The sequence below is a fragment of the Anomaloglossus baeobatrachus genome, chromosome 9 (assembly GCF_048569485.1).
Source record: "Anomaloglossus baeobatrachus isolate aAnoBae1 chromosome 9, aAnoBae1.hap1, whole genome shotgun sequence".
NCBI lineage: Eukaryota > Metazoa > Chordata > Amphibia > Anura > Aromobatidae > Anomaloglossus > Anomaloglossus baeobatrachus.
In genome coordinates this window covers 179,750,786-179,777,473 of record NC_134361.1, presented here as the reverse complement: position 1 = coordinate 179,777,473, position 26,688 = coordinate 179,750,786, and the positions used below count along the sequence as shown (strand labels likewise).

The 26,688-nt window shown below is 46.7% G+C and overlaps 1 protein-coding gene across 2 annotated transcripts in view; it reads left to right on the top strand.

Annotated features, from left to right (window-relative positions):
* The window catches only part of PAPPA (pappalysin 1), a 554,424-nt gene that overhangs the window by 218,174 nt on the left and 309,562 nt on the right, over positions 1-26,688 (top strand). For both annotated transcript variants that reach the window (XM_075324089.1, XM_075324088.1), the window contains exon 6: positions 13,235-13,356. In XM_075324089.1, coding sequence (XP_075180204.1) covers positions 13,235-13,356 — 122 coding nt within the window. The remainder of the gene's footprint in view (positions 1-13,234; positions 13,357-26,688) is intronic.

Sequence of the window (26,688 nt, the reverse complement as noted above, 5' to 3'; positions counted from 1 at the left end):
GAACAACAACACGACACAAGGTGCCTGTACAAATGTTAGGTCTTCCCGAGTCTGGCAGTTTTTTAAGTTGGCTCCAGATGATCCTAAAAAGGCCATTTGCAACACCTGCCGTGCCAGCATCAGCAGGGGTACCAAAACTAGCAGCCTGACCACCACCAGCATGATCAGGCACATGTCAGCCAAGCACCCGACTTTGTGGGAAGTACAACAGAGTCGAGGAGCAGTGCTTGCTGATGTCACTGCTACGTCTTCGCTTGTTGTGCATGCGAGCCAATCCCCTGTCCATGCTGCCTGCGAACAAGCCTCCTCCGGTCCTGCACCTGAAGTTGCCTACGCAGAAATAACACCATCATCAAGCACGTCCTTGTCCCAGCGCAGCGTTCAGTTATCCATTCAGCAAACCTTTGAACGCAGGCGCAAATACACTGCCAACGCCCCACATGCCACAGTTCTAAATGCTAACATTTCGCGACTGCTTGCGCTGGAAACGTTGCCTTTTAGGCTGGTGGAGACAGAAGCATTCCGCGACCTGATGGCGGCAGCTGTCCCACGTTACTCGGTCCCCAGCCGCCACTATTTCTCCCGGTGTGCCGTCCCCGCGTTGCATAACCACGTGTCACAAAACATCACACGTGCCCTGAACAACGCTGTTTCACCCAAAGTCCACCTAACCACAGACACGTGGACAAGTGCTTGTGGGCAAGGCCGCTACATCTCGTTGACGGCACACTGGGTTAATATTGTGGAAGTTGGGACCCAGTCTGAGCGAGGGACGGAACATGTCCTTCCCACACCAAGGTTTGCAGGCCCTACCTCAGTCAGGGTTTCACCCACACTCTACAGCTCCGGAATGTCATGCTCTTCAGCCTCCTCCTCCTCCTGCGCATCCTCATCCACTTTACCCTCCACACCAGTCCCAAGCTGGAAGCACTGCAGCACTGCCTCGGCGAAGTGGCAACAGGCTGTGCTGAAGCTAATCTGCATAGGTGACAAACCCCACAATGCAGAAGAGCTGTGGACAGCTCTGAAACAGCAGGCAGATCACTGGCTCACACCTCTGAACCTAAAGCCAGGAAAGGTCGTGTGTGACAATGGCCGGAACCTGGTGGCGGCTTTGAGGCGAGGCCAGCTGACACATGTTCCATGCGTGGCCCATGTGCTCAACCTCGTGGTTCAGCGGTTTATAAAGTCATACCCAGAGCTGTCTGATCTGCTGGTAAAAGTTCGCCGCCTGTCTGCACATTTTCGAAAGTCACCTACTGCTTCAGCCGGCCTTGCCGGCTTTCAGCGCCGTTTGCATCTTCCGGCTCACAGACTGGTGTGTGATGTCCCCACGCGTTGGAATTCAACTCTGCACATGTTGGTCAGGATATGTGAGCAGAAGAGGGCAGTTGTTGAGTACCTGCATCACCTAAGCCGTCGGGAAATGGGTCAAACTCCACACAACACCTGAGGAGTGGAGATGGATGTCCGACCTATGTACCATCCTCCAAAACTTTGAGGACTCCACCAAGATGGTGAGTGGTGATGACGCCATTATTAGCGTCACCATACCGCTTCTCTGCCTTCTAAAACGGTCTCTGCTCAAAAACAAACATGATGCATTGCAGGCGGAGCGCGATGAGTTGGAGCAAGAAACAGTAGTGGGTGTGGGTGATAACACACAGCCCAGCCTCGTCTCATCACAACGTGCAGTGGAGGACTATGACGAGGAGGAGGATGAAGACATGGAGCAACTCTCCGGCCAAATTGAGGATATGACATGCACACCAGTCATATCCTCGGTTCAGCGTGGCTGGCCAGAGGACAGGGTAGATGATGATGAGGAGGAGGAGGAGGAGGACAGCATGTTCAGTCATCGTGTTGGTCAGGCTACTGAAGTACTGGCTGTTAAGAGTCTGGCGCACATGGCTGACTTTATGGTAAGCTGCCTGTCTCGTGACCCTCGCGTTAAGAACATCTTGGCCGACAATCATTACTGGTTGGTAACACTGTTAGACCCACGCTACAAGGAGAACTTTATGTCTCTTATTCCCGAGGCGGAGAGGTCAGCCAAAATGCAGCAGTTCCGGAAGGCCATAGTCACGGAAGTAGGCAAAGCATTCCCCTCACAAAACGCTAGCGGCATAGGTCAGGAATCAGTGGACAACCAAGGCGTACAGCCGAGAGAGGCACAAGTCCAATCCGCCAGAGGTAGGGGAACAGTCTTTAAGATGTGGGACAGTTTTCTCAGCCCCTCACGTACCACAGCCCCTGAGGTGCGGGGTAGTGCCACAAGAAATCCTAAGTTTGCCCAGATGCTCAAGGAGTACCTTGCAGATCGAACAACTGTACTCCGACATTCCTCTGTGCCTTACAATTATTGGGTATCCAAGGTGGACACGTGGCATGAATTGGCTCTCTACGCCTTGGAAGTCCTGGCCTGCCCTGCCGCTAGCGTTTTGTCAGAGCGTGTTTTTAGTGCCGCAGGTGGAATCATTACAGATAAACGCACCCGCCTGTCAACTGAAAATGCTGACAGGCTGACTCTGATCAAGATGAACAAGGGTTGGATTGGGCCAGACTTCACCACACCACCAGCAAATGAGAGCGGAATTTGCCATGTACCTCCACTCACCCATGGGTACACACTTCTGGACTTTGGATAATCGCTGGACTGCTCCTCCTTCTCCTCATGCGCCACCATGATGACCGTTACAATAGTTAGGCCTTTGTTTCAGGTATACCCCCAGTGGTAAATTTTTTTGCCCATTCTTTCAGAATGGACATTACAACGACAGGAGACCCGCTCCTTTGCAATGGGAACAATGTTTTGAGGCCCTCATGCACGTCTCTATCCAGGGACAATGTGAAGCCTCCCAATTTTTGGCTGCTCTGCCTAAGGGCTATACTACAATAGACCCACTTCCTGACAATGGACACTTCAGGTTTACAGGCCCTCATGCACGTCTCTATCCAGGGACAATGTGGAGCCTCCCAATTTTTGGCTGCCCTGCCTAAGGGCTATACTACAATAGACCCACTTCCTGACAATGGACACTTCAGGTTTACAGGCCCTCATGTACGTCTCTCCATGGACAATGTGGAGCCTCCCAATTTTTGGCTGCCCTGCCTAAGGGCTATACTACAATAGACCCACTTCCTGACAATGGACACTTCAGGTTTACAGGCCCTCATGCACGTCTCTATCCAGGGACAACGTAGAGCCTCCCAATTTTTGGCTGCCCTGCCAAAGGGCTATACTACAATAGACCCACTTCCTTACAATGGGCACTTCAGGTTTACAGGCCCTCATGCACGTCTGTATGCAGGGGCATTGGTGAACCTCACAATTTTGGACTGCCCTGGCAAAGGAAAATACTACAAAGACTCACTTCCTCAAAATGGGCACATTAGACTCAAGAGGCCTTCATGTACGTCTCTTCTCAGGGACATCGGAGTGCCACACAATGTTTTACGTAAAATCTTTCATGTATTAATCTCAAAAAGTAGCATACCCCAGCTCTATCTCACTATACCGCACATACCTTAACATTTCCGCCATGAAAATTCATTTTGGTGTCATTTTGAAGGTTTTCTGGTGAGTCCGTAAAAATGGCGTAAAACGCGGACAGAATTGTTCACAGCTGTGACTTTTGAGTGATAAATGCTTCAAGGGGTCTTCCCCATGCTGTTGCCATGTCATTTGAGCACTCTTCTGAGACTTTTGTGACATTTTTAGGGTTTCTACATGCTGCCGGGGGTCATTTCATAAAAATACTCGGGTCTCCCATAGGATAACATTGGGCTCGGTGCTCGGGCCAAGTACACGAGTATCTTGGGATGCTCGGCCCGAGCCTCGAGCAGCCGAGCTTTTTAGTACTCGCTCATCACTAGTGCTTAGCTTTGTATTTAGCCAAAAAAATGAAAAAAAAAATGACGTAGGGTTCCCCCTTTTTTTGTAGCCAGCTAGGGTAAAGCAGACGGCTGCAGCCTGCAGACCACAGCAGGCAGCCTCACCTTGGCTGGTAATCCAAAACTGAGGGCACCCCACGCTGTTATTTTAAATTAAATAAATAATTAAAAAAAAAAAACACATAGGGGTCCCCCCAAAATTGGATCACCAGCCAAGGTAAAGCAGACAGCTGGGGTCTGATATTCTCAGACTAAGGAGGTCCATGGTTATTGGACCCTCCCCAGCCTAAAAATAGAAGGCCGCAGCCGCCCCAGAAGTGGCGCATCCATTAGATGCGCCAATCCTGGTGCTTCGCCCCAGCTCATCCCGTGCCCTGGTGCGATGGCAAACGGGGGAATATATGGGGTTAATACCAGATGTGTAATGTCACCTGGCACCAAGCCCTGGGGTTGGTGAGGTCAGGCGTCTATCAGATACCCGACATCACCAACCCAGTCAGTAATAAAAAAAAATAGACGACAAACACATTTTTATTTGAAAAAACCCTCCCCAATACATTCCCTCTTTAACCAATTTATTAGAAAGAAAAACAAATCCAGGTCTGCTGTAATCCAAGGGGTTGCCATGACGATCCACACTGTCCCAGTCAATGAAGAGCAGGATGTTCCCCATTGGCTGGGAGAGCAGTGCAGTGACCTGAGCTAACATCAATGGGTCAGCCCAGGTCACTGCAGGGGATGACAAGTGCTGCTGTCAGCGAAGTACATTACCTGCGCTGATCTTCTGCACACTGACTTCAATCATCTTCACAGCCAAGTATCGCGAGCGGCCTGTGACGTCACCGCTAGTCAGTCTCGGGTCGGAAGCGAGAGAAGGTGATGTGACAAGCGGTGGCCATGGAGGACAGTGACAGCGCTGAGGTCGGGACTTCATCACCGCAGGTAAGCCGAGCGGGACCATGTGTGCAGAGTGCCAGGTGGGCGGAGCCTAGCGGGGTAATGTGTGCAGAGTGCCAGGTGGGCGGAGCCTATCGGGGCAATGTGTGCAGAGTGCCAGGTGGGCGGAGCATACCAGGACCATGTGTGCAGAGTGACAGGTGGACGGAGCCTAGCGGGGTAATGTGTGCAGAGTGCCAGGTGGGTGGAGCCTAGCGGGGCAATGTGTGCAGAGTGCCAGGTGGGCGGGGCATACCGGGACCATGTGTGCAGAGTGACAGGTGGGCGGAGCCTAGCGGGGTAATGTCTGCAGAGTGACAGGTGGGTGGAGCCTAGCGGGACGATGTGTGCAGAGTGCCAGGAGGGCGGAGCCTAGCGGGACCATGTGTGCAGAGTGCCAGGTGGGCGGAGCCTAGTGGGACCATGTGTGCAGAGTCCCAGGTGGGCGGAGCCTAGCGGGGTAATGTGTGCAGTGCCAGGTGGGCGGAGCCTAGTGGGACCATGTGTGCAGGGTGACAGGTGGGCGGAGCCTAGCAGGACCATGTGTGCAGAGTGCCAGGTGGGCGGAGCCTAGAGGGACCATGTGTGCAGAGTGCCAGATGGGCGGAGCCTAGCGGGACCATGTGTGCAGAGTGACAGGTGGGCGGAGCCTAGTGGGGTAATGTCTGCAGAGTGACAGGTGGGCGGAGCCTAGCGGGACCATTTGTGCAGAGTGCCAGGTGGGCGGAGCCTAGCGGGATCATGTGTGCAGAGTGACAGGTGGGCGGAGACTAGCGGGACCATGTGTGCAGAGTGCCAGGTGGGCAAAGCCTAGCGGGACCATGTGTGCAGAGTGACAGGTGGGCGGAGCCTAGTGGGGTAATGTGTGCAGAGTGCCAGGTGTTCGGAGCCTAGCGGGACCATGTGTGCAGGGTGCCAGGTGGGCGGAGCCTAGCGGGGTAATGTGTGCAGAGTGACAGGTGGGCAGAGCCTAGCGGGACAATGTGTGCAGAGTGCCAGGTGGGCGGAGCATACTGGGACCATGTGTGCAGAGTGACAGGTGGGCGGAGCCTAGTGGGGTAATGTGTGCAGAGCGTCAGGTAGGTGGAGCCTAGCGGGACCATGTGTGCAGAGTGACAGTTGGGCGGAGCCTAGCAGGACCATGTGTGCAGAGTGACAGGTGGGCGGAGCCTAGTGGGGTAATGTGTGCAGAGTGACAGGTGGGCGGAGCCTAGCGGGACCATGTGTGCAGAGTGCCAGGTGAGCGGAGCCTAGTGGGACCATGTGTGCAGAGTGCCAGGTGGGCGGAGCCTAGCGGGACCATGTGTGCAGAGTGCCAGGTGGGCGGAGCCTAGTGGGATAATGTGTGCAGAGTGTCAGGTGGGTGGAGCCTAGCGGGACCATGTGTGCAGAGTGACAGGTGGGCGGAGCCTAGCGGGACCATGTGTGCAGAGTGACAGGTGGGCGGAGCCTAGTGGGGTAATGTGTGCAGAGTGACAGGTGGGCGGAGCCTAGCGGGACCATGTGTGCCGAGTGCCAGGTGGGCGGAGCCTAGCGGGACCATGTGTGCCGAGTGCCAGGTGCGCAGAGCCTAGCGGGGTAATGTGTGCAGAATGAGAGGTGGGCGGAGCCTATCGGGGCAATGTGTGCAGAGTGTCAGGTGGGTGGAGCCTAGCGAGACCATGTGTGCAGAGTGACAGGTGGGCGGAGCCTAGCGGGGCAATGTGTGCAGAGTACCCGGTGGGCGGAGCCTAGCGGGACCATGTGTGCAGAGTGACAGGTGGACGGAGCCTAGCGGGACAATGTGTGCAGAGTGCCAGGTGGGCAGAGCCATGTGTGCTGGCGGCGGAGTGCAAAGTGGGTGGAGCCTAGCGGGGTCATGTGGCGCTGAGGACGTCAGTGTCGTGGACTGCTTGGCTGGGGACAGGTGAGTGTGTGTGTGTGTACATGCCGCGTGCAGGAGGGGGCGGAGCGAGCCGAGCGGGGAAGTGTGGGCTTCCTGCACGTAACTAGGATAAATATCGGGTTACTAACCAAAGCGCTTTGCTTGGATACCCGATGTTTATCTTGGTTACCAGCTTCTGGCAGGCTGCCAGCGATGGCTCCTGCACACTGTAGCTGTAAAAAGCCCTGCTTTTTGCTGCTAGAACCGTTCTCGAAAGTAACTAGAACTATCGAACTTTAGCAAAAAGCTCGAGTTCTAGTTCGATCTAGAACAGCCCCCAAAATCACTCGAATCGCGAACTGGAGAACCACGAACCGCCCTCAACTCTAATAGTTACCACTACCGAAGGGAATTTTGCACAGGTTCTTATTAGCCTTTAAAATAATGGATGTACTGTGAGCCCCCTCACTCATGGGACCCTATAGTAGCCTCTTGGTCTATGGCAGATTGTCCTTGCTTAATATTTGCCATGATCCGTATAACAATACGAGGGGCTGCTTATAAGTCTTTGGCTTTACCCAGAATGAAAAGAGAGAGATAGGATGATGAATCTTTACATTTATTCCACATACTCTCTACTAATGCCAAAACACTTCTTACATCGATATTCCAAGTTCTGTAAACCTAGCAAAAAGAAGGATTTTGGTTGTGGCTCAAACCAGGCATTCATAGCAGAAATGGTGTGAAATTTGGTACCCTTGAGGTGTTTCTTCAGGTTTAGAAACAGATGATAGTCGGAGGGAACTAGATCTGATGAATAAGGTGGGTGGTCAACCAGCTGGAGGCCCAGCTCTGCCAGTTTTGCCATGGTCGCTGGTGCAGTGTGAGAGGAGGCATTGTCTTCCAGGAACAAGATTACTTTGGACAGCTTGCCGCGCCTTTTGGCCTCCAGAGCTGTCTTCAATTGGTCCAAAAGTTCAATGTAATACCTTGCATTGATGGTGGAAACTTTTTGAAGGTAGTCCACTAGCAGCATGCCCTCCTTATCCCAGAACACAGACGCCATCACCTTAGTAGCTGAGTTTTGCACCCTGAACTTCTTTGGATGAGGAGAACCACTGTGCCTCCACTCTTTTGACTGCTTCTTGTTTTCAGGGTCATACAAATAAATTAAGGTCTCATTCAGGTCTCATCCATAGTGACCAGTCGATCCAGGAAGTTCTTATCAGTCTGGAAACGCTGACAAATGGACCGGGAAGTTGTCACTCGCCTGCTTCTCTGATCTGTTGTCAAACATTTGGGGACCACTTTGCAGATCGCTTCCTCATGTCCAAATGTTCATGGATAATGACACAAACACGTTCACGGGAAATCCTCATGATGTCTGCTATTGCTTTTGCTAAAATTCGTGGATTCTCCAGTATGAGGTTGTGCACAGCATCGATGATCTCCGGAACAACGATCACTCTCGGTCGTCCAGGACGTTCCTCATCATTGGGGCTGAAGTGGCCCGTTGTAAATTTGTCAACCCAGTTCTTAACTGTGGAATATGAAGGGCATTGATCCCCAATGTCTGCGACATATCACTATGAATATCCTTTATGGACTTTCCTTGGAGAAAAAAGAATTCTATCACTCTTCTGTCTCAGTTGCTGTGAATATGGCATTAGACTCTGACATTTTATTTTCCCGCGTGTGTAGAACACTGTCGCCATAAACAACAAACACAAACTTTTGAAAACATATATTAGACACATAAGGCTTTCATGTGATGTAACATTCGTTACCATAGGAACAAAAATATATCACAAAGGCAATGACTTATCAGCAGCCCCTTGTACATATATACAATATGTAACAAAGGAATGTTTGTTGTACCATGAGCATTCGTGTGGCACAAAAACATGTTCATAAGAAAGTTGTATAATGTGGCTGATTTGTCGCCCTACTATGCAAACTAGCTAGATATGCTATATTACACCATTGCATATGTTACGTCCGGGTGGTGGAAGCACTGGACCGTACACCGATTTCCCCTGAGAAGACAGCCAAGCTGGTCACCCCGCCAGAGGGTCCTGATGCACGGCAGCCGGAGCACTATAGGTAGCTGGACAGTCCGTAGAGAAGCAGGAAAGGTGGATGATGCTGAACCCACGGAGTTCTGGATGGTAGTCCGGGTGACGAGACTCAGGGTCCGAGGCCGGGTTACAGGGTCAGGCGGGATCCGGAACCTGCTGAGCGATGGAACGGGTCACCAAACGGAGCCAGAGACTGGAGACTGGCGGAGCTGCAGAGGTGGTGGGACATCCGCCGAAGTCACCGTCAGGGTCCAGGGATGGACTTGGTTCGGAGCGACTGGCGTGGCAGGATAGGCTCTACGAGACAGGACAGGGTTAATACAAGGCAAAGCACAGGGCAAAGCAATACGGGGACCTGAACACTAGCTTGCTAAACACGTAGAACAGTCCCCACCCACCAGGAAAGAGAAACCTTATATACCCTGTACCTGTCTATGCAATATCCTGTTTCTGGGTGCTGGCCCTTTAAGAAAGGGTCAATGACCGCGCGCGCGCCCTAATGCGCATGCGCGAGGCCCGTGTGCCAGAAGCCAGTCCAGGAAGCGGTGAGGAGGAAGCAGGAGCGCCCGGCTGGGAGTCCCATGTCGCAGAGGAGCGCCGGGAGCGGGGAGCTGGACGCATGGAGGCCGCAGGCGGGGAAGAGGAGGCCGGGACCGGAGTGGTAAGCAGGGGACGCCGCCGGGGAGCGGGAAGCGGGCCACGGGAACCGAAGGACGGGACCAGGGGACCGGGAAACGTGACAGCATACCACACAGGTTTGTATAACAGCTGACAAATCTGTGAATTAATGGATTAAATTATGTTAATATTGTAATATATAAAGACTCTATTGGAACTGTTCCAAATCATGTTATGGCGTTGTATTCCAAAGCTCAAGGTACAGGCAATCTTTCCGCTACGACTTTTTAGGTGAATGGTTTTCCATCAACTCAGTATTAAAAGATGATGTGAGTTGTAGATTTGACATTTCTGTGCCTTATTTAGTAGTTTTATGGAGAAAAGAGTAAAGTTGGATTTTGCTTTGACTTTGCTTCAAAAGATATGCCAGAGGAAATTATTCCAAAAAAGTAATTTTATTCTCGCTCAGCTTATAATGCGTTTTGAGCTTGGACTGGATCCTTGTACAGTGTTTTTTTTATCTGAAGAAGAACCCGTTCCTGTTCCAAAATGCGTTATAAGCTGAACACGATTAAAGTGAGTTTAATGAAATTATTTCCATTGGCACATCTTGTGAGGCAGCGCTGCTGACGCAAGATTCAACTTCACTCACTTCACCATTGGTTTTACCGGTACAGTTCTGGTTCATCAAGAGCCTTCTTCATAGTATAAACATTAATTGACAAGAGTTATGACTTTTTGCCCAATTGGCTTAAATTATATATATTTACGGGCATAACTACAATAGGGGCAGGGGTTGCAGTTGTACCTGGGCCCTGGAGACTGGGTGACCAAAAATGTCCCTGTGCTCCATGGCTGGACATATCATTGGTGCAACCTATGCAGTCGCACAGGGGCCCAAAGGTAAGGAGGCCCATTTCCACCTCTACATGAGGTGGTATTGTGCATTATGATGAGCTCTTGGACTGCAAAAGGCCTTGTGAGGGGTCCTGCTCCCATATCACACAATCAACAGAGTGAGAGATGGCTTTACAATCCAAAGAGCATTTATTCCAAGCAAATCAAATGGTCCATAACATAATCCACAAAACGGAGGGTAAAATTAGTCCAGAAATATGAATATAGTCCAATAAGCGATAAATGTCCAGGTCTCTCTGAGAAGTCCCAGCTTCTCCCAAAGGTTTAATCCTTCTCACTTCAAGTTCTCCAAACAGACTGCCTAATTCTTCAGGTAAGCAGAGAGTTTAGGTGGATCTCACGCCCCCTCCCCCGACTTGGGAACAAAAGCCTGGCAGGGGAGGAATTAAACCTGCAAATAGGACAATGTACACACAAGGAATACATAATGGACAATGAGCCACGCCTAAAATAGAAACCTACACATCATGGAACATAACCTACAATATCCCACCATCACAGGCCCTTGTACTGGTCTTGCACAGAGGCCCTTTTCTGTTGGTGTCTGCCAGACTTTGTCCCATATGAAAAGATAATTAAGACATGTTAGCTGGGAGCCCTGTTGGAACCTTTGCCTTGTGGCTCACAAGCTCCAAGTGGCACGATTGCACAAGAAGGCTTCCTTCAGGTGGTGACTAGAGTTGAGCAGACCCAATGAAGTTCAGGTTTGGTGGGTTCCACAAGACTTTAGACAAAGTTCTGTTCTGGACTCAGACTTGACTTGATCCCCATTGGAAGTCACTGATTCGGCAGTTCAGGTCTCCTCCCACATGCAACCAGCCATAAACAGATCACTTCCAGGGGAGGGTAGGTGGGTTTTTTTCCACTTTTTCCTGGTGCACACTACATCCGATAATGCTGTTGTTATGCCCAGTGTGAGCCGATCAAACGCTGCAAGCGGCTCGCACTGGGCTGAGCATCAAGCGTAAATGAGCACAGCAATGCTTGATCGATTGTTCAGCTTAGGTAAAGCTCCCGAACTCTGAAATACAACACTGACCTTTTTTTAAAGTCCGTATTCGGTACAAACCTCGAACTTTACTGTTTGGTTCAGCTCATCTCTAGTGGTAAATTCCAAAAATAGAAAAAGCCTTGTATCAATGACTCCATATACCTCGCTGTACTTCACATAGTTTTCAGACAACTATCGGGCTAGTCAACGGTGGTGCTCAACCATATACAATAGTTATAACCAACGATTTCCACAAAAGAGATTGAAAACAGGTGTCACTCATCGTGATAAAATTATCCTTTTATTTCATCCAAAGTTAAAAAATTGCAGGATGAGGATACGGGGGTCATCCTGGATGACGGCAGCCATCTCACACTCAATGGCTCTTCATTGTCTCCTGACGAATCACCACTGAGTGCGAAACTGCCGCCATCATCCAGGATGTCCCCCACTTAATGCAATTTTTTACTTTTGGATGAAATAAAAGGATAATTTTATCAGGATAAGTGTTGAATCTTTTCAGTCTTTTTTTGTGGAAATCATCTCTAGTGGCGACGAGTATGTAAAGGATTCACAATATCATGTACAGTATAAGGCTGATTGCAGCCAAAAGGTTGGATCACAGAACTGTGAAGAAGTAAAATAAAAAGTGTTTGCAAGCCTATACCAATATATAACATGGTCGCCATGCTTCACAGGAAAGCAGGTTGCATCCATGATTCCATCTCTAGGTTGACCATGCCTTAATTGTCGAATGGTATAATGGGCATTCTTTACCTACTTTGTTCTTTCTCTATTCTTTATGCATGCTTTTATAGCTTCGACTGTGAGTTCTAATGAAGCTGAACTTAATATTAGGCAATAGCATTTTGAGTTATTCTGTAATAAACATCTGTTCTCTCTGAGTGGAAGCGATTCAAGTAATAACGGAGAACAGCAGCATGGTATTTGGATTCCCCATAGTGGCCCTCCTGGCACCATCAGCAGGATACAGGAGCTGTTTACATCAGTGCATTGTGTAAGCTCATTTCTACAACCCTTCCACTTACAGAATACAGGTGTTGTCAACTTGTTACCTGCTGCTCGCTCCAAGTGCACAAATCACATATGGCTGCAATATATAGAGGGATTACTCTAACACATATGTAAAGAATTCACCAATATATTATGGACTTAATGCAGGCAACAAACTATAGCAAAGGCTAGCTGTAAAAAGGCTATCCCTTAGGCTGCTTTCACACCTCCGGTTTTTGCTATGCGGCACAATCCGGCACTTTGCAGGAAATTCGCAACCGTTTTTTTTTGCTGCCGGTTGCGATTTTCCGGCATAGACTTTAATTAGTGCCGCATTGTGCCGCATGGCCTTGCGTTCCGTCCGGTTTTTGCCGCATGCGGCAGATTTAGCCGATGCGGCGGCCGGATGGAACGTTGCCTGACACGTTTTTTCGTGCGGCAAAAAAAACCGCATCGCGCCGCATTCTGCCGATGCGGCGCGTTTTTCAATGCATGCCTATGGCAGCCGGATGCGGCGCGATGCGGCAATAACCGCATCCGGCCGCCGCATGCGGTTTTTGCCACTGCGCATGCTCAGTAGCATGCCGCAAGCGGCAAAAACCGGACTGGCCGCAAAGGAAAAACTTATGCAAAGGATGCGGTGTTTTCACCGCATCTGTTGCATAGCTTGCACAGCCGGATTGACCCGCAGAGCTCAAGCCGGATGTGTGAAAGTAGCCTAGAACAGCCTACACATGCTATATCTGCCGGCAACTCACTGGATGCACAGTGCAATAACTTGGTGCCACCTGCTGGGAGATAACGCATCGACATTCGACTACATCACTTCACTCTTCACTCAATATTTGGTGTACTATATAACTTTTGGGAATGTTGCAATTTGTGTTAATTATTATATATATTTTTTTAAAATGTTCATAGAAATATGGGATCGGCGTGTCATCTGTGCGTGGAGAAAAGGATTCTGGTTCAGTATGGATCAAATGCATCTTCTCCAGTGCCCTGTAACCCATCTGGTCATTGGAGCCCGAGAGAAGCAGAAGGTAAGATTAGTATAATTAAGAAGTATCTATTACCTGTCATATTATCATACTATTATTTCAAGAAAGTAAAGCAAAAATAAATTTGGTGGTGGGGATCTTCTATTGAAACAAGAAGAATCTAAAAGTCTAGAGACAACCTATTCTACCATAGCTAAACATTACACAATTATTAGCTGACATCCAAAAACTATGAAAATCTTTTTATCTTGATAGCAAACCCTTCTGACTGGCTATTTGTGAGCATAATTCTGCTGTAAAGTTTTGTTCTTCTTATTATCACTCTGGAAAAACAGCTCAAGTACTGGAGAGGGGATAGGGAGGAAAAATGAGGAGCAGAGTGAGGAAACAATCAAAGGAAATGTATAAAGATTGAGCTGAACTTTCTAACAAGTCTTTTCCCTTACATCAGAACTTGTTCTTCTTTATGAGACATTTCTCTTTGTACCGATTCCTAAACTTATCACTCCCTTTGGAAAAACAGCTCAAGTATTGGAGAAGGGAGAGGGAGGAAAGATGAGGAGCAGAGTGAGGCAACAGGCAAAGGAAACATATAAAGATTGAGCTGAGCTTTCTAACAAGTCTTTTCCCTTATGTCAACTTGTTCTTCCTTAACCTATTCTACCATAGCTAAACATTATACAATTATTAGCTGACATCCAAAAACTATGAAGAAAAAATTATCTTGAGAGCAAACCCTTCTGACTGGCTAGTCATGAGCATAACTCTGCTGTAAAGTTTTGTTCTTCTTTACAATTCCTTGTGGCTTAAAGGAACTGTACTTTCAACAAACTTTGCATAAATCAATAGTATAGGACATTGTGAGAAAATTTGTAATGTATCTTATTAGATAAATCTGCTTCTTTCTTCACTTATGAGACATTTCTTCTTGCACCTGACTCTGGAAAAAAAGCTCAAGTATTGGAGAGAGGAGAAGTAGGGAGGAAACGTGAGGCGCAGAGTGAAGAAACAGGCAAAGGAAACACAAAAAATTGACCCGAACTTTCTTTCTTGTTCTTCTTGACACTTCCTTGTGGATTAAAGGAACTATGGTTTCAACAAACTTTGCATAAATCAATAGTATATGACATTGAGAGAAAATTTGTAATGTATCTTATTAGATACATTTGCTTCTTTATCCACTTATGAGACATTTCTTCTTGCACCTGACTAATAAACGTCTCATCCACTCTGGAAAAACAGCTCAAGTATTGGAGAGAGGAGAAGGAGGAAAAGTGAGGAGCAGAGTGAAGAAACAGGCAAAGGAAGCATACAAAATTGACCTGAGCTTTCTAACAAGTCTTTTCCCTTATGTCATAACTTGTTCTTATTTACACTTCCTTGTGGCTTAAAGGAACTGCGCTTTCAACAAACTTTGCAAAAATCAATAGTATACAACATTGAGAGAAAATTTGTAATGCATCTTATTAGATAAATCATCTTCTTTCTCCACTTATGAGACATCTCTCTTTGCACCCGACTCCTAAACTTATCACCCACTCTGGAAAAACAGCTTAATAGCTTAATCCTTGGAGAAGAGAGAAGGAGGAAAGATGAGGAGCAGAGTGAGGAAACACGCAAAGGAGACATATAAAGTTTGAGCTGAGCTTTCTAACAAGTCTTTTCCCTTACGTCAGAACTTGTTCTACTTTATGAGACATTTCTCTTTGCACCCGATTCCTAAACTTATCACCCACTTTGGAAAAACAGCTCAAGTCTTGGAGAAGGGAGAGGGAGGAAAGGTGAGGAGCAGAGTGAGGCAACAGGCAAAAAAAACATAAAGATTGAGCTGAGCTTTCTAACAAATATTTTCCCTTATGCCAGAACTTGTTCTTCTTTACGTTTCCTTGTGGCTTAACGGAACAGTGCTTTCAACAAACTTTGCATAAATCTATAGTGCAGGTGATTGAGAGAAAATTTGAAATGTATCTTATCAGATAAATCTGCTTCTTTCTCCACTTATGGGACATTTCTTCTTGCATCCGACTGCTAAATTTATTATCACCCACTCTAGAAAAACAGCTCAACTCCAGTCTTGGAGAGGGAAGAGGAGCAGAGTGAGGAAACAGGCAAAGGAAATAAATAAATATTGAGCTGAGCTTTCTAACAAGTATTTTTTCTTTTGTCAGAAGTTGATTTACATCCAGACAACTCATTAGTTCTGGATAGTGTTCTCATATTAACACATAGTACAGCTGATTCTGAATAATTGCCTAAAAGTACAGTTACACTTTAACATATCATGTAATGAGTAGTTCAAAATGAACATTAAGAAAAACAACAACAAAAACCATTATTTTGCGATACTCTGTCAGGAGATATTTATGTTATGTGTGTCTACCCAGTGATTGTGATTTGTAGTGCAGCCTTCCAAGGCTTTGGAAAGCAAGCCCTTATAAGTTATTAAAGGGATTGTTGTTCACTTTTAGATAATGTTCCACCTTGGCAAAACAAATTATGTTTTGCTTACAGAACCATATTTTCCACCGCTGCCACTGGTGTCTGGATTGGCTGCAGCGTCAGCGTCACAAGATCAACCCCTAAGATCAGCAGTTCTGAAAAGGGTAGATTTGTCGCTGAACTTACATATTGGCTGCCATGCTGTCAATGTGGCTTCAGCGTGGCAGCCAGTGCCAGACACTGGGAGACTCGCCAGTAGACCCAGTAGAAAGTGAGTACAGCATGGTTTGTTTGTTGTTTTATTTAACAAACTGTATAGCTGGGACAGAACATTGTCTGAAAGGGAGCAACCACTTAAAATTTGTTTCTTGAAAAATTGGATTCCTTAGCAAAATTTGCATTTTCAAGTATCTTTTAATGTCATTTCTTGCAACTCATTGGAATTTCTCATCAGCCTTTCAGTAATAGGGTACCAACTGAGCAAATAATACAAAACTCCTAATTCTAGATGCACAAGTTTCCCTGAAGTGTACATTTTTTATATGCAGTCGAAATGTAAAGCCATGAACCTAAAATGCTAAGCAAAAAATTAAAGTCCATTTAGGTTAGCCTATTCTCCTGAAGTGTACATCCAAAAGAAGACAAAACTCCCATGAAGCAGAAGCCAATATTCCTAATTTTAGTGAAAACAAAATCATTCCTGACTCAGGAGACCTGACTGTCGGACTGTCGGAATGCGGGACGTGGCAGTGACCCACAATCCAACAGTCCGGCAATCAGGTCACCTGAGGTCATACTAGGGGCTTCCCTGCTGCCCTCAGTGAAAGTGCTACCGGATTGTCGAACTGCAGGACACAGCTGTTTCCGGCAATCCAACAGTTCCGCAGTACTTTCACTGAGAGTCCCAAGTGTGACCTCAGGTGAACTGACACTCTCGGATTAAAGGTCACAGTCGTGTCCTGCAGTCCAACAGTCCGGCAGTCAGGTCACCTGAAGTCACACCGTGGTAATCTGGGTGTGACCTCCACTGAACTGAGTGACGTCACCTGCTCACAGCCGGGTCCCCCTCAGCTGTCAGTGATTCCCAGAGCCAGCAGAAAGCAGACATGTTTTCCGTCTCTGCAGCCTCTGGATGTAGGAGAGCTGAGGATATTCATGGAATGTCGTATGGATTACGTCGGGTCTGCAAGGGTCTTTTTGGGGTTAATAAACGGGTTAAAGAGGGAGTGTGTTTTTTATTTCAAATAAAGGATTTTTCAGTGTTTGTGTTTTATTTCTTTTCACTTACAGGATTAGTAATGGGGATGTCTCATAGACGCCTCCCATTTCTAATCTAGGGCTTAGTAGCAGCTATCATTTTTTGACAAATCAAAGCTGTCATTTACTCCTTATGTAACCCCAATTGCCACCGCACCAGGGCTATCAGGATGAGCCAGGTATAGAGGCAGGATTGTTACAGCTAATGTGATGTGCCAATTCTGGGCAGCTGTGGGCTGGTATTTTTAGGCTGAGGAGCAGTACCCATGGCTCCTCTCACCATGATAATACCAGCCCTCACTTGTCTACGTTACCGTGGCTGGTTATCAAAAATCGAGTAGACCTTAGGCCTTTTTATTATTTATTTTTTTAAATAATTTTTCAAATATGTCAGAGAAGTTCCTCTATTTTATATCCAGCCATGGTAAAGCTCACAGGTGAGGGCTGCAGCCTATGGCTAGCTATCAAAATAGGTCATAAGCATACGTCATTTTTTTTCTACAGTGATTTTCTTGCCAATCACAGTGCCCACACCAGAAAAGCTTGCTGATTGGCTGCTCTGCATCCTTTCAACAAGCTTCATTTGGTTGGCAAACCCAATCAGGAACCGGACATACAGGTAAAAGTCTATGTTCGGTTCCAGTACTCGGACACCTGGTTTCCGGTACGGGCCCCAACTTTACAGTTCAGGTTCAATCATCTCTACTTGTTAACAGTACCAAGCACCAGAGCATGGTAGTGCTTGCTCCTCACTAGTGCTCAGAACTAATAATAACGTCACCACTACATGCTATTAATAAAGACTGAGGGCAGTGGTGCATTTCTTAAATTAAATACCATGTAGTGCCCATAAAATGTGCCACGTATTTTGTCCACCAGCCTCATCAGTAATGACCTGACGAAACAGAGCAGAAAAACGTTCCTGGTCTCCTCTCACTATTATTTGGTGAATTTTAAGCTTAGACCCCTTAACGTGCAACCTTGTGCCATAAATGTCCATCTGGATAGAACCTTTCTAAAATACGAAAAGGACCCATATTAACCACAAATGATAAAAAGAGGTAGAAAATGGCAGCAGCTGTTAGCAGTGTCAATGATTCAGAAGCAAGGGAGATCCATCACTTATGAATTTTCTTCATGGTCCATGCACAATGGCACAAATTTATATTTGAAATCTAACCTGCAACTCAACGGGTAAAGGCCATGTATGGCACCATTTTCATACCATGTGTTGGTGTGTTGTCTTCTGCCTCATAACTACAGAGTTTGTATTCTATAAGTAGTCCTCCAGGAAGATTATATTATCAGTTTGTGCTTATATTGGGGCAAAAGAATAGTAGATAAAAGAAGATACCTCCACTCATTGGCTGGTCTGGCCATGACCGATATTGCTGCAGCTCCTTCTCAGCAAATATGGCTCTGATTTCATGGCACACATTGGAAAATAAAGCTAGTTTCAGGCTCAGGGTAGTAGGTCTTATCTTAGTCCAAAACTGTCCTGCTGGATCTTAGATGGTTAGGGGATATACCACTTTTCCAGTCTAATGGAGGAGCAAATGATTAGCACTGGGGAACATGAGGATTTTACTGTTAAGATGGTTGGTAGATAAAAGCAGACATCGACTTATGGGTTGAAGCATTGGCATACACAGGTGGAAAAGGGCCCCTAAGCAAGCACAATACACAGTCTCTTTGTGTCCAATAGCTCATCATAATGCACAATTCCACCTACTTTGGAGATAGAAATGTGTCACATGACTCCTTAGGCCCCTGTGCGGCTGCATAGGTTGCACCAATGATATGCCCACAACTGGGTTGAAGGATGGAGTATGTTGCACCTAGTAAGTTGAACCTAAATGTGGGAAAACATGATGGTGGCTAATGTCTTGGACTGGTTTTACACTAGCCAATAGAAGCCGTTGCATGACCGCTGGTTGTCTGCATGTTTCCCAATTGGCTCAGTTTCAACATACTGATCGCTCTTCCGGTGTGCATAGACTGTCTTGATGTTCTACTACCCCTTGTGGGCTATCCTATTTCTTCTGCTGGTGATTGCCATACACATAGAGTCCTGTCTATCTGCAATGGTGCTGGGAAGAGCCGGCCTGGGGTGGCGTTGAACTAGTCTTGTCTACAGCTATTGGTCCCCGACTGAGTCTTCAACATATATTTTCTCTAAAACACCAGTCATGAAGCCAAGTCTGCATTTTGTTCAACATGAAGCATCTGACAGATTCTCTTTATCAATAATTTCACCCAATGAATGAGCATTGCTTATTTTACTCATTCAAGTGATTGGCAGCCTGTTTACTGTTTACACCACCCGATTATTCCCGATAATCTGGCAGTTCGAATATATACTTAGGCACTGTTCACACGTCCACACTTTCATACATACCGGGAACATGGACATATGCAAACCCATAAAAATCATTCGGTCTGCGCACTCATCCGTGCTTTCTCACGGGCATGTGTCCACATCTGTGTGTTTCGCATGGGGACAACTCCGTTTTTCTCTGGCAGCACTGATCTCACACGGACCACACACTAATGTGATCTGTGTGACATGTACTTGAGAAAACACGTGTCTTTGAAATAAAATTATTTTCTATACTCGCCTGTCTCTAGCGCTGATGTCTTCAGCGCTGCTGTCACTTTCTTCTGGGTCCACTCATTATGCTCATGAATATTCACTGCACCCTGAACCTGGAAGTGTCAGCGCCAAAGACAGCAGCGCCGGAGACAGGGGAGTAAAAAGTTCCTGCTCTCCGTGTATTATCACGGATAGCACACGGTGAATGCTAGTGTGCCAAAATCATAGCACACGAATGGCCTTATGCACCTTCAACACGGTCCGTGCAAAACATGAGTGATTTGCACAGACGTGTGAAGGGGGCCTTAGTCTGAGAGAGAGCTGAGCTGAACTCCCAAAACCCCCAAACAAATAGCAATAAGGGATAGAGTTGGGATGGGAGGGGGAAGATTGCAAAAAAAGTGTAAAAAAATCCCTGGCGCTGTAATTCATAACTGAAATATGTTTAGTTTAGAGAACAGTGAAGTTGTGAATGAATCGGACAAATAATAAACATTCTGCCACAAGATGCTATACAGAAAAATTATTTTAGTCGAATTCTCGATGGCTTTGGTTTCCACAAAAAAATAATCCAAAAGTCTGTTTTAATCTGAAAGGATATACTGATCTGGAATTTTCCAGGTCCAAAGAAAGAAACCCAAGTGGCCAAACGTCAGGAAGAAAATCTCATGGGTTGATTAATGTCAATTATTTGAAAAATAATAATCTGGCAAATGATGGATTACCGGAACGTTCCATGTGTTTTACAGTTAGAGCTGATGACATTGTTGCCAAGGTTAGAGATGTGTATTCTCGGTTCCTGGAATAAATACTGTATGAAGCGAATATGATATCATGTTAGATCTTTAGTCTGTTGGGGGAGAGACGCATTGTATTGACTCAGACATCGGTGTTTATTGCATTGAACGTCTTCTGGGTGTCAGAGTTTAACGGGTCTGATGGCAAAGTTTGCGAAAATACACATTTTCTGTCATATGTAAAAGGTTCCATGTCACAGTACAATGTTATCCTTAGCTGTCTCAGACGTATTGATCCATTTTATTACTCCATTGGCTGAAATCCATAAAGCAGTTCCTCGGAATTCCAAGTCTCTTGTTAACAATAACTAAAGAATTTTCAGAAACAATAATATTTTGATCAAAGAACAAGCAGCGCCCGTCATCATGCGTATGACCTAAACACACAGACCTCCCCGTAATGAGATGGGCAAAGTTCCAGTTACACTTAATAAACACTGTATTTTGTAGTAGATTCTTATCTTTAGTCGTAGACTCCTTTAAATTTTCCAGATTTCATATTGATATATCACGCACTTTTAGCCAGCAGTGTTTACAGATCCTCTTTTCTACCTAATGCTTCATTGTAACCTTCTAAGCTCAAGTTATCAAGGACATTTTACTTAAAGGGATTATCCAGGACTATGACACAGATATTTAAAGTTGACATGAAGTATTTTGAAGACCCAAGTTCATCAGCCAGTAACCTCTGGCCACTGGATGGGAGCCCTGAGAACTACCCCCTACCTGATGGCATCTGCAGCTCTTGTTTTGGTTAGCCAACCAGGGGCATGGTCATCACATAGGAACAATGACATCACATCAGAGTGGCTAATCAAAGGAAAGAAAAGCAGTGGATGCTGGGAAGTAGGTGTCAGTTCTTAGGGAATATTGACGTGGCCAATAGACTACGGTATGTCCTGCACATTGATTTGCACTGCTGATGACTAGAGATGAGCGAACCGGCTGTGGTTCAGCTCGAGTTCGGTTCGTCGAACAGAGGTCTCGTTCGAGTTCAGTTCGGCGAACGTTCGACGAACCGAATTTGAACCAATAGGAAATAATGGGAGGCAATCACAAACACATAAAAACGCATTATAAATGTACACATACAGTTAATAAACATTGCCATAACACTTACCGGTTCCCGCGATCCCTCCTGCACTCTGTCTCCTGCCGCTATTCCATCCGATGATCGCTGAATCCTCCCGGTGACCAGCACTGCCAGCAGTGATGCAGGACCTATCGCGACATCAAAATAGCCATGTGACCAGTCACGTGGCTATTATCTCATTGGCTACAGACTGGTCACATGGCTTTGACGTCATGTCATGTCCTAGGTCCTGTCATTGCACTCTCCGGTACACGGTGCACATTTGTGTATCGCCGTGTACCGGCGACATGCTCTAGCACACGGTCGACTCCCCATTCCGTTAGGGACCGGCTGATACAGCCGGTCATTAACGGAGATCACCGTTGCCATAGCAACGCGGCTCCGGGAATTACATGATCGGAGCACCGTTGCTTTGGTAACGCGTCTGTCAGCGTTACCGCTGTTACCGCTAACAGCCAGCAGCACTGATCTCTCACGGAGTGAAGGCTGCACGCTGCTTCCCGTGCAGCCTTCACAGAGTGATTTCTGCATGGGAAGCAGCGTCTTCCCCCATGCAGCAGTGATGGAGCAGAGCTGCATTTGTTGAACGAGAAAGACAGAAGACCATGGATCGTGGAGGGCTGACAGGGGGTAATAAAGATGGAGTCTCTAATGTGTCTGTGTATTTATTTCTATTAAAGTATTTTTTTTCTGTGTGGTGTCTTTTTTTTAACCCTTTATTGGAGATTCTTAATGGCCGGGTCAAACGTGCCTGACATTAAGAATCTCTGGCTTAATACTAGCTAGTAAAACAAAGCTAGTATTAACTCATTATTACCCAACAAGCCACTCGGCTTCACGGCTGTTGGAAGAGTTGGATACAGCGCCAGATGATGGCGCTTCTATGAAAGCGCCATTTTCTGGGGCGGCTGCGGACTGCAATTCGCAGCAGAGGTGCCCAGAAACCTTGGGCTAACCTGTGCTGCGGATTCCAATCCCCAGCTGCCTAGTTGTACCTGGCTGGACACAAAAATGGGCCGAAGCCCACGTCATTTGTTTTTTAATTATTTCATGAAATAAGTGAAATAATTAAAAAAACGGGCTTCCCTATATTTTTGGTTCCCAGCCGGGTACAAATAGGCAACTGGGGGTTGGAGGCAGCCCGTGGCTGCCTGCTGTACCTGGCTAGCATACAAAAATATGGCGAAGCCCACGTCATTTTTTTGGTGGGCAAAAAACTTCTGCATACAGTCCTGGATGGAGTATGCTGAGCCTTGTAGTTCTGCAGCTGCTGTCTGCTCTTCTCCATACAGACACACAGCAGCTGCAGAACTACAAGGCTCAGCATACTCCATCCAGGACTGTATGCAGGAGTTTTTTGCCCCCTGAAAAAATTATGTGGGCTTCGCCATATTTTTGTATGCTAGCCAGGTACAGCAGGCAGGTACGGCTGCCCCCAACCCCCAGTTGCCTATTTGTACTCGGCTGGGAACCAAAAATAAAGGGAAGCCCTTTTTTATTATTTCATGAATTTCATGAAATAATTAGAAAACAAATGACGTAGGCTTCGCCCCATTTTTGTGTCCAGCCAGGTACAACTAGGCAGCTGGGGATTGGAATCCGCAGCACAGGTTGGCCTGAGCTTTCTGGGCCCCACTGCTGCGAATTGCAGTCTTCAACCGCCTCAGAAAATGGCACTTTCATAGAAGCGCCATCTTCTGGCGCTGTATCCAACTCTTCCAGCACCTGCCTGCTATACCTGGCTAGCATACAAAAATATGGCGAAGCTCACGTCCTTTTTTTGTAGTTTTTTGGCAAAAAAAATAAAAAATGCTTTGCTGGAATTTCCATTGCCAGTGAAAGTAACACCAAGCAGTGGGGGTTAGCAGCCAGTAGCTGCTTGGATTACCCTTAGCTAGCAATACAAAAAATGCAGCGGGAGCCCATATATATTTTTTTTAATTATTTATTTAAATAACTAAAAACAAAATGGGCTTCCCTGTACTTTGATTGCTGGACATCACAGTGCTGTAAAAATAAATCTTTAAAAAAAATGACGTAGAGCTCCACGGTATTTTTGATTCTCAGCGCAGATAAAGCAGACAGCTATGGGTTGCCACCCCCATCTGCCTGCCGTTACCTTGGTTGGCAATCAAAATACAGGGAAGCCATTAATTTTTTCTATTTAAAAAATAGTTAAAAAAAAATGACGTTGGGTCCCCCCATTTTTGATAGCCTTCTAGGGTAAAGCAGACGGCTGTAGCCTGAAAACCACAGCTGGCAGCTTTACCGTGGTTGGGGATCCAATGTGGAGGTCCCGCCAGGCTCTTTTTTTATAATTATTTTATAAATATTAATAATTACACAAAAAAAGTAGGGTCCCCCCCAAATTGGATCACCAGCCAAGGTAAAGCGGACAGCTGTGGTCTGGTATTCTCAGGGTGGGAAGATCCATAGTTATTGGGTCTTCACAGCCTAAAAATAGCAGGCCGCAGGCACCCCAGACTTGGCGCATACACTAGATGCGCCAATCCTGGCGCTTCACCCCAGCTCATCCCGTGCCCTGGTGCAGTGGCAAACGGAGTAATAAATCGGGTTGATACTAGCTGTAAAGTCACCTGAGATCAAGCCCAGCAGTTTGTGATGTCATGGCGTCTATTAGATACCCAACATCATAAACTGTCAGTATTAACAAAAAAAAAATCAACAAAAGAAATTTATTTGAAAAAAACAGTCCCCAAAACATTTCCTCTTTCACCAATATATTGTAAGAAAAAAAAAAAAGGGGTCCCACGACGACTCTGGACCGTCTAGAATATGGGGGGGAAGACACTCAGGGAACGTATCCCCCATTTTCTAGGAGTGCAGACCCTTCATGTGAGGAGTGTGGGTGCAATGAATCTGCACTCACTCTCCCCGGGTCCACAGCAGCAGAGTCCACGTCGTAATGGTTGCTACCAAAGCTGCAATGCCCTGCTCATGAGGTAAGGGCATGCCTAATCAGGAGAATTATTCTACATTTCCAAATATTGGTATTTGCTGATATTATTGCTATTCCACCTACTATATATTAGGGATAGGATCTTGGAGATGGAATACCCCTTTAAGTCCAGTTATCCAGCTGAATGAATACTTAACAACAGAGCTCGCTATTTAGATGTGTTTTCTTGTGGCGTATAACGGACTCTCATGTTTGGTAGTCGTTCAGCAGGGCAACTATAAAAGCAAATCCCTCCATTTGGAAATGTAGTATATAGCTCTCCTGATCAATTATGTTCCTTACCTCATGAGCAGGGCATTGCAGTAATAATAATAATTTATTCATTTAGATAGCATTATTAATTCCATAGCGCTGTATGTCTTTGGAGTGTGGGAGGAAACCGGAGTACCCGGAGGAAACCCAGGCAAACACGGGGAGAACATACAAACTCCTTGCAGATGGTGTCCTTGGTGAGAATTGAACCCAGGACCTCAGCGCTGCAAGACTGAAGTGCTAACCACTGAGCCACCGTGCCGCCCATTTAGCTTACAGATGCATAACCACCACTCACTGTGTCTGAACACAGGATGCTGAGCTGACAGCCGCTCTGTGCATGCGGCAGCGTCTATTGTGAAGGAGAGGGCCGTGGGGGGATCAACGCTGCACAGGTACCGTGGGACACCGGGGAACACCGGTGAGGTTATAGGGGGTGACCTGGCAGGGCCTGGGGAGGAGTTTTCTGTCGCATGTGTCATGGCACATGCGACAGAAATCAGAGGAGTAGGGTGAATGCGGCCGGCGCGCTGGTGTGCGCGCGGCCATCTTGGATTTCTGGGAGGGCATCAGGGGGGGCACTTTGGCGACATCAGGGGACCGGAGGGGATCGGGGAGGAGATGTATCATGTTTGTTCATGCCAGATGGGAGATAAATAATTTTTTACCGGCGCTGTCATTTACTGTAACGTGATCATCGGTGTACGGTGTATACCTGTGATCACGTGAGCGGGGACCAGAAAAACCGTCCTGAATCATGGTCTCCAGGGTCTCAGCTAGCCCTGAAACCCCGGAGATTTTTTGATGCTGGGGGGCGTTATTCACTTATTTCTGCCTGCTGTTTATAAACGGCAGATCAGAATAAGGCTACATTAACACAACCGATCCATTTTTGCGGTCTGCAAAAAACAGTCCGTTTTTTTTCATGGGTGCATCCGTGTGGCATCCATTTCCGTTCCGTAGACGGTCCGTATGTCATCTGTTTGTCATCCGTGTGCCTTCCGTTTTTTTTGTGTACTGCAAAAAAACTGAAGGAGGGAAAATACATAAATTTACCCAGGAGCCATAGCTTCATCCTACATGAGGCGGTCACATGTTCACTCCAGTGCCATTTTCTACTGCTTTTCACAGCGTAGAGCGCTCTGGTGATTTTCTGGTGCTTGTGCACTTCATATCAGTCTTTTCTGTCATTATAATGGCAGAAAGACACATAATGTCCCACTCTCCTGCATTTTGTAATTTTGCACACTTTGGTGCCTTTCATGTGGCACTAAGGGGTGCTTAGCTTTGTATTTAGCCAAAAAAATGAAAAAAAAAATGACGTAGGGTTCCCCCTATTTTTGTAGCCAGCTAGGGTAAAGCAGACGGCTGCAGCCTGCAGACCACAGCTGGCAGCCTCACCTTGGCTGGTAATCCAAAACTGAGGGCACCCCACGCTGTTATTTTAAAGTAAATAAATAATTAAAAAAAAAAAACACGTAGGGGTCCCCCCGAAATTGGATCACCAGCCAAGGTAAAGCAGACAGCTGGGGTCTGATATTCTCAGACTAGGGAGGTCCATGGTTATTGGACTCTCCCCAGCCTAAAAATAGCAGACCGCAGCCGCCCCAGAAGTGGTGCATCCATTAGATGTGCCAATCCTGGTGCTTCGCCCCAGCTCATCCCGTGCCCTGGTGCGGTGGCAAACGGGGTAATATATGGGGTTAATACCAGATGTGTAATGTCACCTGGCATCAAGCCCTGGGGTTGGTGAGGTCAGGCGTCTATCAGATACCCGACATCACCAACCCAGTCGTAATAAAAAAAAATAGACGACAAACACATTTTTATTTGAAATAACACTTCCCAATACATTCCCTCTTTAACCAATTTATTAGATAGAAAAACAAATCCAGGTCTGGTGTAATCCAAGGGGTTGCCATGACGATCCACACTGTCCCAGTCAATGAAGAGCAGGATGTTC